Source organism: Nerophis ophidion, linkage group LG20, assembly GCF_033978795.1.
Source record: "Nerophis ophidion isolate RoL-2023_Sa linkage group LG20, RoL_Noph_v1.0, whole genome shotgun sequence".
Lineage (NCBI taxonomy): Eukaryota > Metazoa > Chordata > Actinopteri > Syngnathiformes > Syngnathidae > Nerophis > Nerophis ophidion.
This window is the reverse complement of record NC_084630.1, coordinates 45,880,878-45,900,730: the sequence shown is the minus strand read 5'-3', so window position 1 is coordinate 45,900,730 and position 19,853 is coordinate 45,880,878. Positions and strand designations below refer to the sequence as shown.

The 19,853-nt window shown below is 40.2% G+C and overlaps 1 protein-coding gene and 2 long non-coding RNA genes across 3 annotated transcripts in view; 2 read left to right on the top strand and 1 right to left on the bottom strand.

Annotated features, from left to right (window-relative positions):
* The window catches only part of LOC133539212 (uncharacterized), a 67,281-nt gene that overhangs the window by 5,293 nt on the left and 42,135 nt on the right, over positions 1-19,853 (top strand). The gene's annotated exons all lie outside the window — the stretch shown is intronic.
* Positions 1,188-5,221, bottom strand: LOC133539210 (uncharacterized). Its single transcript, XR_009803204.1, has 2 exons — positions 4,820-5,221; positions 1,188-2,891 (listed from the first exon to the last, which is right to left on the bottom strand). It is a non-coding gene; the product is annotated as an uncharacterized LOC133539210 (long non-coding RNA).
* pi4k2b (phosphatidylinositol 4-kinase type 2 beta) overlaps positions 3,582-19,853 on the top strand; it is a 30,016-nt gene continuing 13,744 nt past the window's right edge. Inside the window, exons 1-7 of the mRNA XM_061881374.1 lie at positions 3,582-4,074; positions 14,991-15,142; positions 15,548-15,628; positions 15,713-15,832; positions 15,924-16,055; positions 19,295-19,448; positions 19,739-19,800. Coding sequence (XP_061737358.1) covers positions 3,741-4,074; positions 14,991-15,142; positions 15,548-15,628; positions 15,713-15,832; positions 15,924-16,055; positions 19,295-19,448; positions 19,739-19,800 — 1,035 coding nt within the window. The 5' untranslated portion in view covers positions 3,582-3,740. The remainder of the gene's footprint in view (positions 4,075-14,990; positions 15,143-15,547; positions 15,629-15,712; positions 15,833-15,923; positions 16,056-19,294; positions 19,449-19,738; positions 19,801-19,853) is intronic.

Genomic DNA, 19,853 nt, shown 5'->3' with positions numbered 1-19,853 from the left:
TTCTTGGTGTTGGATTTTATCTAATACATTTCCCCCAAAATGCGACTGTTATTTTCCTTCATTATTATGCATTTTCGGACGGTGCGACTTATACTCCGGAGCGACTTATATTCCGAAAAATACGGTATATATTTGTGGGCGCTCTGAAGTGGGAAAGGGGTAGGATTAAATAAGCTTTGCTTCTTCTTACTCATTTTCGGGCATGAGGTAATATTGTATTGTCTGTATTGTATTGTGTTGTAAATATTCATGTTCGAAATAAACAAAGAAAATGTCTTGCTTAAGGACACAACGGACGTGACTAGGACGGTAGGGATTGAACCAGTAACCCTCAGATTGCTGGCGCGGCCACTCTCCCAACTTCGCCACGCCGTCCCCAACACATTTAAGAGTAACATAAAGGCATTGGGGCTTCACGGTGGCAGAGGGGTTAGTGCGTCTGCCTCACAATACGAAGGTCCGCGACCCCGAAAGGGAATAAGCGGTAGAAAATGGATGGATGGATAAAGGCATTGTATCAACTACAGAAAAGAGCTATAAGGATTATTCATAAAGCAAATGACTTAGAACACACTAACACATTATTTATTAACTCTGGACTATTGAAACTACAGGAGCTAGTAAAGCTACAGACATTGTGTGTCATGTTTAAGGCTATAAATAAAACATTACCAGCAAATTTGTGTAGGGAAGAAGAATTATAATACTTATCGAAAAATAGATATATTTATCTGAAAGAATGAATCATAACTGACATAAATGGACTGTGTGAACGATCTTTGCCGTCGCCGCTCGGGTTCCACTGACCACCCAGGAAGGACATCTCTCTAGCAGGTTTGACTCTTATTTTTCAATAATAGAAGTCTTTTTCGTCGTCCTCGCTCCCACTGCTCACGCTCCGTGTCTTGCTCCTCGTGTCTCGCGTCTTGCTTAGGGACGGCGTGGCGCAGTGGAAGAGTGGCCGTGCGCAACCCGAGGGTCACTGGTTCAATCCCCACCAAGTACCAACCTCGTCACGTCCGTTGTGTCCTGAGCAAGACACTTCACCCTTGCTCCTGATGGCTGCTGGTTAATGCCTTGCATGGCAGCTCCCTCCATCAGTGTGTGAAAGTGTGTGTGAATGGGTAAATGTGGAAGTAGTGTCAAAGTGCTTTGAGTACCTTCAAGGTAGAAAAGCGCTATACAAATACAACCCATTTCTTTATTTATTATAAATTTACAAAAAATGTTTGTCATCACTTCTGAGTATACAAAGCATAGAAGAAAAGGTCATTTCAAACAGCAATATTAAAGGACAACTTTAAAACATCGGTGGTGGGGGTAAAATTGTGGAATTCTCTTTACAACGAGATAAAAAAACTGTAAAAATATATTCTAATTGAAAAAAATATATAAAGATAGAACAATAAGATCATATGGACAGCCATAAGTGTTTACATTTTGCTTTTTATTTATTCCATCCATCCATTTCCTACCGCTTATTCCCTTTTTGGGGTTGTGGGGGGCTTTGGCGCCTATCTCAGCTACAATCGGGCGGAAGGCGGTGTACACCCTGGACAAGTCACCACCTCATCGCAGCTTTTTATTTATTATTTTACTTATTTTTTTGTCTGGTTTTGTATTTGCTCTGTTTCATTCCGTGAGGTGTATATTATTATTATTATTTTCTCTGTTTGGTTTATACCAGGGGTAGGGAAGCTGTGGCTCAGGAGCCAGATGTGGCTCTTTTGATGACTGCATCTGACTCTCAGATAAATCTGAGCTGACATTGCTTAACACGATAAATAATGAATGATTCCACTTGTAATCACAGTGTTAAAAATAACGTTCAAAATATAAAACATTCTCATGCTTTTTTATGTTCAAGAAGTTGCGTTAATGGTAAAAAGGTATTTATTTATTATTGGTTAGTGTGGGGCTTGCTCTCCTGGGCATTCTTCAGACCACCAAGCACTGACATGAGAGCCTGTTTCAGGGTTGCAATATTGTTACTTTTTTCAATAAGTCTCTCAGGGGAGAAAAAAATAGAAGATTAAAATAAAATAAAAAAATCGGTCTTAGCCTGGGCCCTGGAGAGGGGGTGTAGACTGAGGCCAAGGGAAAAAAACAACTCATAGCCATAGAACACATCCCTCTTACATGTGTGTACGAGGGAAACATCAAACATCAAAGAACACAGAGGACATTAAAGACATTAAAGCAGCAGATACAAGCAGACACTTCTACATACAGCTATGAATAAAATGTTAAATAAACATATCCACTGTGGTGGCTTCTGCGGTGATCCACGTCATCGTCCGCTGGGGTGCAGGGAGCATGGCCAGAGACAGGAGCAGACCCAACAAAGCAACCAAGACAGCCGACTCCACTCTCGGCCAGTGTCCAGTCCACATGGATGAGCGATGATACGTCCAAGGTGACTGAGGTGTCCGACACCTGCTCACCCAGCCAAGACACCGCGAAGCCTCTCCGTCCCAGCGCTCAGTGCTAGCTCGGCAACCCTGTCCCCTCATCCGCATCTCCTCCAGCCCCTCCAAACAGACTCCGGTGTGGCAGACACCCAGCAGCTGGTCTCCATGGCCAAAAGGCTCCCGGGATGCAGATGCAGAAGTCCACAAAAAAGCACCACAGAGGCCACGAAAGTCCCACCCCTTGTCACACAGTCCCAAAGGGTCCAAGACCAAAAGGCAAAAAAATATAATAAGACATGAAAACAAGAGGGAAACACAAAAGGATGACACAAGAGCACAGAGCTCCTGCCATCAGCAGCCACTACAGCAGCGCCATCTTGGGGAAAAAAAAAATCTACGTGCCTGTCGCTGATTTCGAGGCTGGTCCTGGCAACACCCCGCTTCGCTGCGGGCCCGCAGGCCACGCTCCTGCACAGTTAGCTTCAGAATAACAATGTTATTACAAAGAATAAGTAACCTATTGTACTCTAGAAATGTTGGTCTTACTTAAAAATGCACACGTTTAAATGTGTTCAGTGTTAAAAAAAGATATATATTATATGTCTCTTACGGAAATACATTTTAAAACATTTGGCTTCTTGGCTCTTTCAGCCAAAAAGGTTCCCGACCCCTGGTTTATACTTTATGAAGTTTTGCACTTGTTGTGTTTTTCTTGTGTTTTTTTTCAATTTATTGTTTCATTACATTTGGATATATGTGTCGGTTTAAATGATATTCATGAAGTAAGAAATGTCGTAGTGGTTTGTGCAGCCCTTTGAGACACTAGTGATTTAGGGCTATATAAGTAAACATTGATTGATTGATTGATAATGTATTATGTCAAAGGGGGCAGGAAATTACAAGATTTTCTTCATCCTGCTTCTTCTCGGCCATTGTTGTTTGCATTTAAATTGTATAATTGAGGTATCATTATGTATCGTTCAAAATGCACATCGACGAAGGAGATAAATAAAAAATGAATGGATGAATGTAAAATGTTGCCTCCCAGAAAATGTGGACGACATCCGCTTTGACGGGGTTTTAAATAGTAAAAAAGGTATGGTTTGGAAATGTTGTGGATTTTACGAAGCACACCTGAAGGCAACTGTGGACGAGGCGATGGTGCGCGTGCGCGTTATTGCGTTAAGGGAAACCGGAAGCAGTCTGTTTGGCTAGATGTCAAGTGGAGCTGCCACGGAACAATGTGTTGAACTTTCCTTCAACAATGGAGTCCTGGCAGTTGAGTGTTCATTTTTGATGGCCGTTTGATGAGTTAAGACGCGTGCGACGATGATGTCAGAATGCGACCCGACGGAGACCTGCGAGCCCGTAACAGCCTCGGTGTCCGCGCCGGAGTCCAACTTTCTCCCGGTGCGACCCGCCAGCTTGTTCGGGCAGAAGGTGGCGGGCTCGGGGCTGCGGGGGAACCCCGGGGTCGCTGTGCGAATTTCCGACTCCCTCGAAAGCGTCCTGACCGAGCTGGAGGCGGAATGCTCGGGCGAAGACACGATGCTGCTGCCCTGCCTGCCTGGAAGTTCGTCCCCGCCGAGAGGAGCCAGAGACCAGAGGGGCTGGCGGAACAGACACAGCTCATCCTCGGATAAAGACGCCCTGGCCTCTCCAGGTAATCTCTCAACCAAGGCCTTTCAGATCTAAGTACCATTTATTTACATAAATATGTCCGGTATCTGAAATAATGCTGTTTTCGCATTCTGGATGTCCTGGAAGAAGAGTTTTTAGGCCCTGTTTACACAGGGTAAACCCCACCTAACCTTATCCGTGTCCACACACAACAATGCCACTGTTTAAGACCCCCTCTGCGACCTAATAGGCATGCGCGGAAAATGCACACGTCATAGTTGCTTTGTGTGCAAGTTCTTAAAGGCCTACTGAAATGAGATGTTCTTATTTAAACGGGGATAGCAGGTCCATTCTATGCGTCGTACTTGATCATTTCACGTTATTGCCACATTTTTGCTGAAAGGATTTAGTAGAGAACATCCACGATAAAGTTCGCAACTTTCGGTGCTAAGAGAAAAGCCCAGCCTCTACCGGAAGTCGCAGATGATGACGTCACAAGTGTGGGGGCTCCTCACATATTCACATTGTTTTTAATGGGAGCCTCCAACAAAAACAGCTATTCGGACCGAAAAAAAGACAATTTCCCCATTAATTTGAGCAAGGATCAATGATTCGCGTTTGAGGATGTTGATAGCGACGGACTAGAAAAATAAAAAAATAAGTAAAAATAAGAAACGCGATTGCATTGGGACGTATTCTGATGTTTTTAAACACATTTATTAGGATAATTCAGGGAAATCCCTTATCTTTCTATTGTGTTGCTAGTGTTTTAGTGAGCTTATTATTACCTGATAGTCGGAAGTGTACGTCCACGGCCAGCCGGGTGTTGACGCTCAGTGTCTCGGGGACGTCGACGGCAGCTGTAGGAAGTCACAAGCTCAGCTGATATCCGGTAAGTTGCGACTTTTTAACCACAATTTTATCACCGAAACCTGCTGGCTGACATTCCGTCTTGATCCATGTCTGCTCTGATCCATAGTAAATTTTCAGCTTCGGTAATTTCAAACAAGAAATCACCGTGTGTTTGTGTGGCTAAAGGCTAAAGTTTCCCAACTCCATCTTGCTTCTTTGACTTCTCCAATATTAATTGAACAAATTGCAAAAGATTCAGCAACACAGATGTTTAAAATACTGTGTAATTATGCAGTTAAAGCAGACAACTTTTAGCTGTGTGTCTGTGTAGCGCTCACACTTCCTAAAACCCTGTGACGTCACGCGTATACATCATCATTACACAACGTTTTCAAGACAAAACTCCCGGGAAATTAAAAATTGTAATTTAGTAAACTAAAAAAGCTGTGTTGGCATGTGTTGCAATGTTAATATTTCATCATTGATGTATAAACTATCAGACTGCGTGGTGGCTAGTAGTGGCTTTCAGTAGGCCTTTAAATGGGAGCCTCCAACAAAAACAGCTATTCGGGCCGAGAAAACGACAATTTCCCCATTAATTTGAGCGAGGATCAAAGATTCTTGTTTGAGGATGTTGATAGCGACGGAGTAGAAAAAAAAAATAAAGTAAAATAAAAAAAAAAAGTAAAAAAAAAAACCCGATTGCATTGGGACGGATTCCGATGTTTTTAGAGACATTTACTAGGATAATTCTGGGAAATCCCTTAACTTTGTATTGCGTTGCTAGTGTTTTAGTGAGTTTAATAGTACCTGATAGTCGGAGGTGTTTGTCCACGGGTGTCTTGACGCCAGTGTCTCAGGGGAGTCGACGGCAGCTATGGACGGTACAAGCTCAGCTGATAACCGGTAAGAAGCAACTTTTTACCACAATTTTCTCACCGAAACCTGCAGGTTGACAAGTGGTCGGGATCCATGTTCGCTTGACCGCTCTGATCCATAGTAAAGCTTCACCTCCGGGAATTTTAAACAATGAATCGCCGTGTGTTTGTGTGGCTAAAGGCTAAAGCTTCCCAACTCCTTCTTTCTACTGTGACTTCTCCAATATTAATTGAACAAATTGCAAAACATTCAGCAACACAGATGTCCAAAATACTGTGTAATTATGCCTTTAAAGCAGACAACTTTTAGCTGTGTGTGTGTGCGCAGCGCTAATACTTCCTAAAAACCTGTGACGTCTTGCGTTCACGTCATCATTACACGACGTTTTCAAGATGAAACTCCTGGGAAATGTAAAATTGTAATTTAGTAAACTAAAAAGGCCGTATTGGCGTGTGTTGAAATGTTAATATTTCATCATTGATATATAAACTATCAGACTGCATGCAAGGCCTACTGAAACCCTTTAAAGGCCTACTGAAAGCCACTACTAGCGACCACGCAGTCTGATAGTTTATATATCAATGATGAAATATTAACATTGCAACACATGCCAATACGGCCGCTTTAGTTTACTAAATTACAATTTTAAATTTCGCGCCAAGTATCCTCTTTAAACGTCGCGGTATGATGACGCGAATGATGGTGTGTGACGTCACGGATTGTAGCGAACATTTTGTTCCAGCCCGATCCAAGCTATAAGTCGTCTGCTTTAATCGCATAATTACACAGTATTCCTGACATCTGTGTTGCTGAATCTTTTGCAATTTGTTCAATTTAATAATAGAGACGTCAAAGAAGAAAGATGTAGGTGGGAAGCGGTGTATTGCGGCTGCCGTTAGCAACACAAACACAGCCGGTGTTTCCTTGTTTACATTCCCGAAGGTGAAGCCTTACTATGGAACAGAGCGATCAAGCAAACATGGTTTTCTACCACATGTCAACCGGCAGGTTTCGGTGAGAAAATTGTGGTAATAAGGGGCTTCACGGTGGAAGCCGTGAGGCAGACGCACTAGCGTCTGCCTCACAATACGAAGGTCCTGCAGTCCTGGGTTCAATCCCAGGCTGGGATCTTCCTGTGTGGAGTTTGTATGTTCTCCCCGTGAATGAGTGGGTTCCCTCCGGGTACTCCGGCTTCCTCTTACTTCCAAAGACATGCACCTGGGGATAGGTTGATTGGTAACACTAAATTGGCCCTAGTGTGTGAATGTGAGTGTGAATTTTGTCTGTCTATCTGTGTTGGGCCTGCGATGAGGTGGCGACTTGTCCAGGGTGTACCTAGCCTTCCGCCCAATTGTAGCTGAGATAGGCGCCAGCGCCCCCCCGCGACACCAAAAGGGACTAAGCGGTAGAAAATGGATGGATGGATGGAAGTTGGCTCTTACCGTAGACATGAGCGGAGTTTGCGTTGTTCTTCGTGCACCTGTCGAAGAGGCAGCTGCGGACACTCTTGCCTCCTCCGACCGGCCGCCCCCGAACGTGGGATGCTTCCACCGTGGTGGAGGGGGGGTAAAAAAGCTCAGCCCGGCCCGACCCGCTGCCTTCGCTTCGCCTCGTTGAGAAACGTGGCTTCCCTCAGAGACACTGGCGGTCACCACACCCATGGCCACACCCCTCCGACTTTCAGGCACGACTATATAATCTCACTAAAACACTTGTAACACTGACGCTGTTTAGTTGAATTTATCGTTCGTCTGTGGGGGGTGGCGCCAGACTCTTCTAAAACAGCTAATGTCTCCAGTAAGAGCAACCGCAGCTGTCATTGACAATTACATTTACTTTCTTGTGACGAGCGATGACAGCCACAACATCATTGTCTACACTGGAATTGATCATTCAGAATGATCAGTTTACTTTTAAAATATGTTTGTGAAGATGGACTGTGCATCTTCTAAACGAGTCGCGGCAGAGGAAGCTGTTATCATTTTCAACGCTATTTGGTTGTGCGGGATATGGGACAAGGGCTGTCATGTAAATGAACAACACTTTTAAATAACTATCCATCCATCCATTTTCTACCGCTTATTCCCTTTGGGGTCGCGGGGGGCGCTGGTGCCTATCTCGGCTACAATCGGGCAGAAGGCGGGGTACACCCTGGACAAGTCGCCACCTCATTGCAGCTATTAAATGACTTTTTTTAGTTAACAACATGCTGGTGTTAATCTGTAAGGTCATGTGTTATTGGTGTTCCCATCTTTACGAACATGCTGGAATGATGATTGGCAAAGAATGAGGACGTGTTGTCTGTGAGAGGAAAAGACGTGTGTGCATGAGAAAAAATGTGTGTGGGAATTAAACCTCTTGTTAAAACCAATTTTAAAAGAATGTCTTACTTTGTGACTTCTTCTGGATACACGAAAGACACAATAAGATGAAAATGACACATTCAGTAATTATATTTTATAATCTTTATAGAAATAAAGTACACAATATAATTTTTCATGCAAATGTTTGATCACTGTTGCTTTAATCTCACCCAATAATTTGTGCATTTCAAGCACAATTAATGTCTGCTCTCCTGTGCTTGGGGACTGTTCTCTTTAAAAGCAGACCAATCAGAGCTCTGCGATTGATCCGTGTTAAGGAAAGAATGAATGGGGCCATGTATCGTGAGATTTTGAGCCAAAACCTCCTTCCATCAGTGAGAGCTTTGAATGGTTGACCAAATACTTATTTTCCACCATCATTTACAAATACATTCTTTAAAATTCCTGCAATGTGAATTCCTGGATTTTTTTTCACATTCTGTCTCTCACAGTTGAAGTGTACCTATGATGAAAAAACAGACCTCTGTCCTCATTTTAAGTGAGAGAACTTGCACAATCGGTTGCTGACTAAATACTTTTTTCCCCCACTGTATTAGCAGTATGTGGTAGTTTTTGTAGCAACGCTTTTGCCCCATACTTGTTCGACATCTTCCCGCTTGAAGCCAAACCACCGCCAGACGATGGACAGCGTGCTGTTTTTCTTTACCAGATTCGCACCTTCTTTCTCTCGTATTACCACTCGCACCACTCCGCTAGCATCACAGCTAATGTTACCCATGCTGCTACCTGTCTGCTCAGCGAGGGCGTATGATGCGACAGTATGTGACGTATGTAAGAAGGTGCACCTGTTTTAAGTCTCTGTGAGGTGACAAGAAAGAGTGAAAAAAGCCTGTAGTGTAATGCCCACAGCTAAAAGCAACTGCGTGAGAACGTATACTCGAATATAACGATATAGTCATTTTCTATATCTTACAGAGACGAACCCGCGATATATCGAGTGTATCGATATATCGCCCAGCCCAAGTCATACTCATCAGTAAATATGTTTAAAGTACCATTAGAGTGGAAAAATAAGTTGCCTCTATATTGAAACTATTATCATACATGTCTGATTAATGACACCGCGAATAAATGGACATGATCAAAATAGTATCAATCTCACAGAGATTCCCGAGCCATTTTGAGAGATAATGAGGAAGCCATTCACGTGATCATGTAACGTCATGCTAGGAACCAAAAATTCCTTCCCTATCAACAACAACACTAATAAAGCAGACTTTGTGAGAGCCAAAAACTATTACCATTTGTAAAAAAATTATGATCCAATACCTTATATTTTTGAGCCCGAATACAAAGAGGATGAGCAATAAGCATTTGATTATTTTCAGGTCACAACATGTAAATGGAATATTGTTGGTAGTTTCTGGATGTTTTTAGAGAGAATATAAAGAGCGCAACAGAGGACCCTCGATCTTTTGGGTCAATTTTGGGCTATTTATTTACGTTTTTGATTGCATAAAAAAGCCAAACATATGTGTTCTTGTCTTACATAAGGATTGTGAATGATAAACACCACATCTCTTTCCAATGTTGGTTTATTTCCAGTATGACTGATCTGACAACTTTGTCAGAGTGGAGAAGCGTTACTAATGTAATGTCACTTTCCGAAAATAGCCAAAAGTATTCAGAGCGCAATAATCAAAATAGCTGACTGAATTTGTGGCATTTTGTGATGTTTAAACAGTGTTTTCACATACTTTGCAGATTGTAAATACAATATGGTTTAATGGATAAAATGGAACACAAATGAGCATATAAAGATAAAGCATGTTAAAACACTGCAAAATAGTACCACTGATCACCGTTCTTCAGCACTCATAATAGCTTCATAGTAAAAGAGTGTGGGTACTAGACTGGCCTGCCTGTAGTCCAGACCTTTCTCCCATTGAAAATGTGTGGCGCAATATGAAACCTAAAATACCAACAACTTCAGCTGTACATCAAGCATGAATGGGAATGAATTCCACCTAAAAAAAAATTCAAAGATTGCTCTCTTCAGTTCCCAAACGTTTACTGAGTGTTGTTAAAAGGAAAGGCCATGTAACACCGTGGTAAAAATGTCCCTGTGCCAACTTTTTTGCAATTTGTTGCTGCCATTAAATTTTAAGTTAATAATTATTTGCTAAAAAAAACTAGTTTCTGAGTTCGAACAATAAATATCTTGTCTTTATATTCAATAGAATATAAGTTGAAAAGGATTTGCAAATCATTGTATTCGGTTTTGATTTACAAATTTCACAACGTGCCAATTTAACTGGTTTGGGGTTTTGTATTTTAAGGGAAAGGTGTATTAGTAAAGTGAAAATTACAAATGGTGGAGAATCCAAATTATCGACTCAGCAGTTTTCTGACAGTTATAAGCTCTTGTCCCTCACTTGCATATGCTGAAGCAATTTTGTTCAAATTGGGAATTTGACAACGTTAATGCTAAGTCAAGCCTTGCTGCTGAGTTAATAGTCATAAAAACTGCCATGAAGATCACTGGCTGCACTGTCCCTTCCCTACCATGAATTGTACAGTTCCAGGTAGGTGCCTCAAAAAGGCCCAAAATATCATAAGGGAACCATCTCACCTTGGACATAAACTTTTTGAACTGCTGCCCTCGGGCAGGAGATACAGGACAATAACATGCTGGACAAACCGATTTAAGAACACTTTTACCCGAGAGCAGTAGTGTCGCTGAACACAAGACAAGAAGGACTGTGCATGTGAGCTGCGTGATTGGTATTTTGATATATTTTTATCCATTTATCTGTGTTGTTATTCATCTATGTTCTTATTTTTTTTATGTGTTATTATGAATTTGCACTAAATTAGTTTTGCTTACTTGTTTCGTTGTACAGTGACAATAAAAATATTCTTTTCTATTCTATTTATCCAAGAAACTACTAAACTCATGCCTTTTATAGGGCTGGGCGATATTGGCTTTTATTAATATCGCAATATTTTTATGCCATATCGCGATATACGATATATATCTCGATATTTTTCCTTAGCCTTGAATGAACACTTGATGCTTATAATCACAGCAGCGTGATGATTCTATGTGTCTACATTCAAACATTCTTCTTCATACTGCATTCATATATGCTACTTTTAAACTTTCATGCAGAGAGGGAAATCACAACTAAGTCAATTGAATTAAATAAATGATAAAGAAATGATAAATGGGTTGTACTTGTATAGCGCTTTTCTACCTTCAAGGTACTCAAAGCGCTTTGACACTACTTCCACATTTACACATTCACACACACATTCACACACTGATGGAGGGAGCTGCCATGCAAGGCGCTAACCAGCACCCATCAGGAGCAAGGGTGAAGTGTCTTGCTCAGGACACAACGGACGTGACGAGGTTGGTACTATGTGGGGATTGAAACAGGGATCCTCGGGTTGCACACGGCCACTCTCCCACTGCGCCACGCCATACTCCTCATTCTCTTGCGGGTGACTTTTTACATGAAAGAACAAATTAGTGGTGCTGCTACTTTTTGTAGTAACACTTCTGCTGCATACTTTGCATATTGCTGTTGTCTGCTGAATATCTTCCTGCTTGAAGCCAAACCACCGCCAGATGATGGACTCCCTGCTGTTTTTTGGGGGCATTAATTGTTCTTCAGCCATTTGTGATCAGTTTCGCACCTTCTCTCTCTTGTAATGTTACTCGCTCTGCTTGCACCGCCTGCCTCAGTTAACGTTAGCCATGTTGCTACCTCTCTGCTCGGCGAGAGCGTATGACGCTACACGCGTGACAGTATGTGACGTATGTAAGAAGGCGGGCTTGTTTTATGTCTCTGTGAGAAGGAGAGATGAGAAGGAGTTAGAAATGCCTGTAGTGTAATGCCCGCAGCTAAAAGCAACTGCGTGAGAACGTATACTCGAATATTACGATATAGATGGATAGATAGTACTTTATTGATTCCTTCATATAGTCATTTTCTATATCGCACAGAGACAAACCCGCGATATATCATTTATATCAATATATCGCCCAGCCCTAACCTTTTATACACAATGTTGGCGTGTTTATGTACTCAATCTTTTCCACTCTTATGCGCTGCTGCATTCTCTGTGTGTTATCATCTCAGTGATTATATAAGCTTCAACTTTAACCTGCTTATATCAGCCAATATACTTGTTAGTTCACTTGTATGTCCTGTCCCGTATGGAGTCCTCTTTTTTATTACGCCAATCCCAAATTCTATTATTCACAAACTTAATGAAGCTTGCTACTTTATCATCTATTGTCTATGCTGAGATGTGTTATTCAACCACAGTCTAGGGCCAGAAATTGGCCACAGGTAAAGAAATGTTCTAATCCTAGACAGTAGGTGTTACCATCCTGTCTCATATAACCTTTTTAGGCAGCTGTGTTTAGAATGAAGATTGTCGAATAGCGTCATTCTTCTTAGAGTTGACTTGTAATCACAGCTTTCACTATCAATGTCTTCCATCCAGTGCATAATTATTTAATTTAATCTTTGCTCTCATAAAATACAATAAGAGTTTTATTTGAGACACTAATTGATCATGTGAATGCCAAAACGAAGAACCAAACATTGTTTAATATCTTTTCTATAGTATTTTATTATTCTCTCTCTAAAGATGCGTCACCAAAAGACATGCAGGCACACATAATTACATTTTCCTGAGGGAACTCTCCTGAAGGAATCAATAAAGTTCTATCCATCCATCCATACATACATACATAATGTACAACCCATTTACAGCATGATGTTAAAAGGGAACTGCATAAATAAGTTATCTAACAATGAAGGAGCTGCCGGCTAATGGCATTTTCATGTCTTTCCGTTTGGATGAAGAATTAATCGTAATCCTAATGAAGGGTTTTAAAAGAAAAAAGAGTATTTTTGTGTCTTTCTTGCCGTCTTCGGCTTTACAGTAATTTGGATGTCAAAGTTGACCAATTTCTCGGTTTATGGCCACAATCTGCTACTATATAGGTTTGAGGCGTGATTTATCATCTAGAATGAACTTTTACTAGCTCAGTATGTCAACACTGTAGCTGCGTAAGATAGTTAGCTCTCTGTGATCAAGGTTCAGCTAAAAAATACGGTAGTTTGTCTGCCTAAACACTTATCATAACTGTGGTTTATGATTTGAGTGTTTCAATATCCCTGATATTTGGTTAGTATTCAGATAACAAAATGTAAATAGAGCATTTTAGGGGATTTTTGGATGCATTTTCAGAGTGATTCAGAGGCAGAATGGATCACTCCTGTTCACGCCATTGCTAGCCACCTAGAACAAGCTGATTATTACACATTTGAATGCAAAAAAACCTGAAAAAACATCTGGTTTTTGTCTCTCATATGGATTGTGAATGATGGGCAAAAAAAAAAAAAAAAAGTGCATTTGCCTTCCATTCAATGACTTGTACTGCTCTAGAGTCCCATTACAAATAGAGTGATGTTATCATGGACTTTTATTGAGAGCATAATAAAGACAGGTCACAAGAAAGTTAATGCGATCCGTCCTGTTGGCAAGACTGATCTTTCTTGCTCTGGCATCTTATTCTCTGGCAGACCAGGTGTGTTATGATATGTAAATGAGTAAAGGCCAACAGTCAAATGTGTTTGTGGTGGGTCGCCAGCCAATCGCTATTGTCACGGGGCTGCATTGCGATTGTTGGTGTGACATCAGGATACAAAGACAGCAAGCGACGTGCATGTTAGGTTGTCCCTTTATTAGGAACAGCAGGAAAAATAACAACACAGGTTGTGCAGGAACTCTGTAGGACAAATATTCACTGTGGCATACAGGAAATAATGAACCAGCGTCAAGAAGCAGGTGACACTAGTATGTAAACCCTCCTGATTGATATTCAGGGACAGGTGAGCCTCCTAATCTTTGAGCAGAAACAGGTGAGGGGAATGGCCCTGAGAAGCAGGGATGAAGACACTGCAGAACAAACCACAACACAGGAAGAAGAACAAACGTAAAAGCACTTGACAGGAAGAAACCCTGGTCTGAACAAAGGAAAAACACTGCAAAACGTAAAAAATTGCCACACAGATGAGACACAACCAACCAATCGTACTCTAACCTATGGAAGTCTCCAATTAGCCAAATGTATTTGGAAGAAGAGGGGAAGCCGCACATGGGGCAAACTCCACACAAAGCTGCTATAACTGAGATTCAAACTCTACATTTCCTGACATGCTAACTAAAGGCAACCATGTGGCACAGTATTCCATTTGTATTGCAATTTATTGCAATTTTCTTTTCTTTATATAGACACATGTTAGAGGAAAATCTATTTTAAAACATTTGTATGCTCGTATAACACTTAAAACCATATCAGTATGTGGAATTAAATCATGGAATGGATTAACCAAAGAAATCAAAGAAATCACCAATATTATTCAGTTTAAGAGACTGTTCACAAAGTACACAGAACAAGAATTATGATGAATATCTTGAAGCCTTGTTTTTTATATTTATTCTTATTTTAAAAAAAAAGTTATATTATTTTTGTATGTAATATTTGTTTATTTACTATGGTATATTATTTGTTTATTATTTATTTGTTCACTGAACAATGCAATACGATAAAATTGCTATAGTATGAAAAGGAATAGGATGAAATAAGCTCGGTTTCTTCTTACTCCTTTTAGGAAGTGCTGTAATGAAACAACTGGAAAAATGTGATGAATTACATTGTATTATATGCATGTTGGTAATAAACTGAAAATGAAACTGAACCGAACTGTTTTTGGTAGAACGTAAATTATTGCTCCACCACTCACTTACAAAATGAGACGTCAAGGAGATCTGACTAATGAACACTGATTGAATACAAATTTCTATTTTGTTTTTGTAGGTACTAACAATGGGGACTTCAATAATTTCCCCAATGATCTGGAGTTTGCAGATATCATCCAAAGGGCGGAACAAGCCATTGAGAGTGGCGTCTTCCCTGAAAGGATTTCCCAGGGTTCTAGCGGGAGTTACTTTGTCAAAGATCCAAAAGGGGTAAGAATTTGTGACAGGTTGAACAAAATAAGCAACTGGGACTAAAATATATAAATTGTAAATAGTTTTTTTCAGAGTGCGTCACGTAAAAAGCAGCCATATTGAATTAAAACACGTGGAAAGCACAAGGGATAATATATTTGTTGATTAATGCAGCAAGTGAATCTTACATCAATACCAGGTAGCCGTTTTGCAGGATTAGCATCAGTATTGATTCCACACTTGTTTGCAGCATCTATTTGATGCTACACATTTACTTTGACCTACAGAATTAATATCTTTTTGCATTTTTAGCCAAATGCCAAAGTTAGAAGCACCACATTTACTTACTTTGGTATTTTTTTCAATTTTAAAAAAAATAATATGCTATATGGGGATCATCTTCAATCATTGTTTCTTTTATAGAAAGTCTTCGGTGTTTTCAAACCAAAGTCAGAAGAACCCTACGGTCACCTGAATCCTAAATGGACCAAATACTTTCACAAGGTACGCTCCGGTGTGTGTAAAGTCCATGAATAGAATATGAATCACATGTAAACAGACACATCACCTATGTGTGCATCACCTTAGCTCTGCTGTCCATGTTGTTTTGGGCGAGGCTGCTTGTTGCCAAACCAGGGTTACCTCTCGGAGGCTGCTGCATCGCTTGTTGACAGCAAGCTCGGCTTGGGAGTTGTGCCAAAAACCAAAGTTAGTACCTGTACATTGTGTACATCTCTATATTCTATTTTACTTGCTTTAATAAGACAACTGAGCATTCTTCTTTCTCTTCTTCGACCAGGTAGTGTATTTGGCCAGTGAAACATTCCATTACAATGCCATAGATCGAGCCAAATCCAGGGGGAAGAAGTATGCGCTGGAGAAAGTGCCCCAGGTGGGAAAACACTTCCACAGAGTGGGTCTACCACCAAAGGTAACAATTTTAGTATATACAATAATGTTTCGAGATTATAACATTTTAGGTAACACTTTAGTATAGGGAACATATGAACCATTAATTAGTTGCTTATTAAAATAGGGTTAGTGTTAGGGTTAAGGTTGGGGTTAGGGTTGGGTTTAGGAAAGACTCTTAGTTAATGGCTTACTAGTTGTATAAAAAGGCCATGCAGAATAAGGCATTAATACGTACTTAATGACTAATTAACAGCCAATATATTACTAATTTGAAGGACCGTTAAGATTCTGGACAAGTCATACAGATATTGATATTATACCGTTATAATTATGACACGCTGTCACATTCACTCTTATGTGCTGATGCTACGCATAAAAAAAGACAAGGGTATGATCTGATAATTAGCTTGGAATAATCACAAATAAGGAAGCAACACCACACTAAAGTTTGTAAAACAACTCCTCAAAAGTTCTGTACACTAATAAGAGGTAGTGTCAGTTTGAAGTGAATGCCCTTTACTCACGTTTCATCAACCGTCTTCCTCGCGATCCAGTAATCTACAGGCCAATATTAATCCATTCAGAAAGTGAAACATTTAAGTAGTATAATAATCCATAAAGTAGCTCTGTAGCAAAGATAGCAGCCGCTTACAGGTCTTGAGTCGTCTCCATAGCTCCACGATTGCGTGCCATCAAAACAACACAACTTGCTTAAATGCACACCTACCAAACATGCTTATTGATTGTATTGATTTATTATTTATATGATATCATGTGCAATAACAATATTATTTCCCGTTGAGTGTAATTGTTATTAATAGAAACACAGTGATGGATCTGTGTGGTCTTTACAAAATGATGACATAACAACTACATTGTACCTTGTTAAAGACTTAAAAAGCAGGTGTTGATTAAACACTTCCCTGCTGTAAGATGTTACATAATTGTTGCTTGTGAATCGAGATGTTTATGGTATTGGGTAGTAACCAGAGATTCCCATCTTGAAAAGACCAGGTAAAAACTAGGCCTGGCCGATATATCGAATTTATTGATAAATTTGAGTAAGCTCTCAATTTACCGGTCGATCTACGTTCCCATCCTCACCTATGGTCATGAGCTCTGGGTCATGACCGAAAGGATAAGATCACGGGTACAAGCGGCAGAAATGAGTTTCCTCCGCCGTGTGGCGGGTCTCTCCCTTAGAGATAGGGTGAGAAGCTCTGCCATCCGGGAGGAACTCAACGTAAAGCCGCTGCTCCTCCACATCGAGAGGAGCCAGATGAGGTGGTTCGGGCATCTGGTCAGGATGCCACCCGGACGCCTCCCTAGGGAGGTGTTTAGGGCACGTCCAGCTGGTAGGAGGCCACGGGGAAGACCCAGGACACGTTGGGAAGACTATGTCTCCCGGTTGGTCTGGGAGCGCCTCGGGATCCCCCGGGAAGAGCTAGACGAAGTGGCTGGGGAGAGGGAAGTCCGGGCTTCCCTGCTTAGGCTGCTGCCCCCGCGACAAGACCTCGGATAAGCGGAAGATGATGGATGGATGGATGGATTGAGTTATTTTGTTGCAGACGGTTTCAAAAATAAAAAAATCTATTTTTTTCTTCCCTCACTTCTTTGTTAGCTGCTTTTTTTCCTCTCAGCTCCTTGTTGATGTTCCTGTAAGTTGGTTTTACCTTTGTAAATGTTTACTATTGTAACTTTATGCTTGTTAAAGTTAAAGGTTTTTGTTATTTCTGATCGGCAGCGCATACAGCACAGTTCTGTTATTAAATAGAAATTTGATCCTTCACCGCCTTGTTATTTTTGTTTGATATATGATACTGTGTAGCACTTTATACTGTGTACAAAGCTTCACTAAAGTAGGGACTTTTATTGAGGTTGGAACCCAATATTTCATCATTATGTTGTTTCTCATAGGGCACTCTGCTTCACGATATGAACTTTTTCCATTTACAAACCCTATTCAAGAACCAAAGAAGTTCATAAATCGAGGTTCACTCTACCAGTCTATATTTTTACTGTGTCTGAATGATTGTTAAACAGCAGATAATCCAATTAAAACAGTGAAATAAGTAACGGTTTTAAACGCTACTGCACATGCTGTGTTGATTGAGACCCAGCTTTGTTCAATTAAAAGCGTGTCTATTTTAGCCTTCCCTTAAAAAAGTGTTTGTTTAAATAAGTAGGTCAATAGAAGCATATGCCATCATTGCTATAAAAAGTGTTGTTTCTAAATTATTTTCTCCCTTTTTTCTTTTGTAATATACTATCCTTATATCCTTGATTGTCTTATTTTTGCCTTTGATGACCTTCAATAGTCAGGGTTCAATCTCAGGCTTTCTGTGTGGAGAACTGCTTTTTAATCTAAAAATACAAATATGACTAAAACAAAATAAATATCTGAATTGTAGGTAAAAAATAAATGTATTATTTTTTTCACAAAATCTTTTTTCCTATTAGTTAACTCAGGTAGCAACTTCTTCAGTGGACATTTATGCATTAGTTTTGAGGACTGCATTTTTCAGCAGATATATCACATGGATTTGAGTTATGTTTGCATTATAATAATACAAAAAACTAAACTTATATTTTTTTTCATTCAAAGAAATCCAATTATTAATAAATATCTAAAATGAAGGATTTTTTAACTAATAAGATATTTTTTCCTGGTAGTTATATGTAATAATATTTAACTAACCATGGCCTCAGAATCATTTCCTGACATAAATATTCAGGAATTGTTTGTATTTGGACATCTACTAGTTACAAAAGTAAAAAAACATCATGTTTGACAGCTTTCTTTATGTTTAACAGGAGAGAGGAGGCATGATAAACTCTGGTCTTGTTATGCAACTTAGTTAATTTCACAGAGGAAGTTGCCATGGTAACTGACTTTGATTTTGACTCGCCTCTCATTCTGAAACGGAAGATCTGAATTGCTTTCATTTCAGGGTTTAGGCTTGACCTGTGTTATGGAATACCCCTCCACACTGCATTGTGCTGAGATCATACTGATCAAATTAACCAATGTATTGGAACTATTGTACCTATTCGTATTCACTTTGTAAAAGCATATTTTTCATACAGGATCTCAGTAGTAATTGTGTTTGGCAGACCTTGCAAGCATTAGGCAAGCTTTCAGGAAGTAAAATGAGGACGTTATAACATGTCTTCCTTTTGACGTGGTTTCATAAGCTCTACAACAGTTAGAATGCAAATCCTAGCCACAGTGGTTTAACTGTCAATGTATTTTGTTAGGTGGGGTCATTCCAACTGTTCGTGGAGGGTTATCGTGAAGCCGACTATTGGCTGAAGCGCTTTGAGGTGGAACCTCTACCAGAGAACATAAGGAAGCAACTACAGTCCCAGTTTGAGCGGCTGGTGGTGCTTGACTATGTAATCCGAAACACAGGTGAGGAGAAGGGTGTGTCCCTGTTAGAGATATTTAGTGTGTTAACAACACATTATTGAACACACTGTAGTCAAACAGTACTATCTATCTATCTAGAAGTCATATTTGCTTATTGTGACAATAGATTTGTAAAGAAGTACTGTACAACCTCTGATATAGTAATGACTTAAAGTAATAATGTACACTCTTTCCTGTTTCATATCAACAATATTTTTCAATGTGTAATTGATGGTTGCCAGTATAGGTAATATGCATGTATTTCCCACATGCATTTGTCTTACACTTCTCAGATCGAGGGAACGACAACTGGTTGATCAAGTACGAGAAGCCAGGAGAAGGCGAAGGACTTAAGGTGATGCTATTATTAGAACTGATGGTTCCTTTGTTCATGCATACATGTAGTTC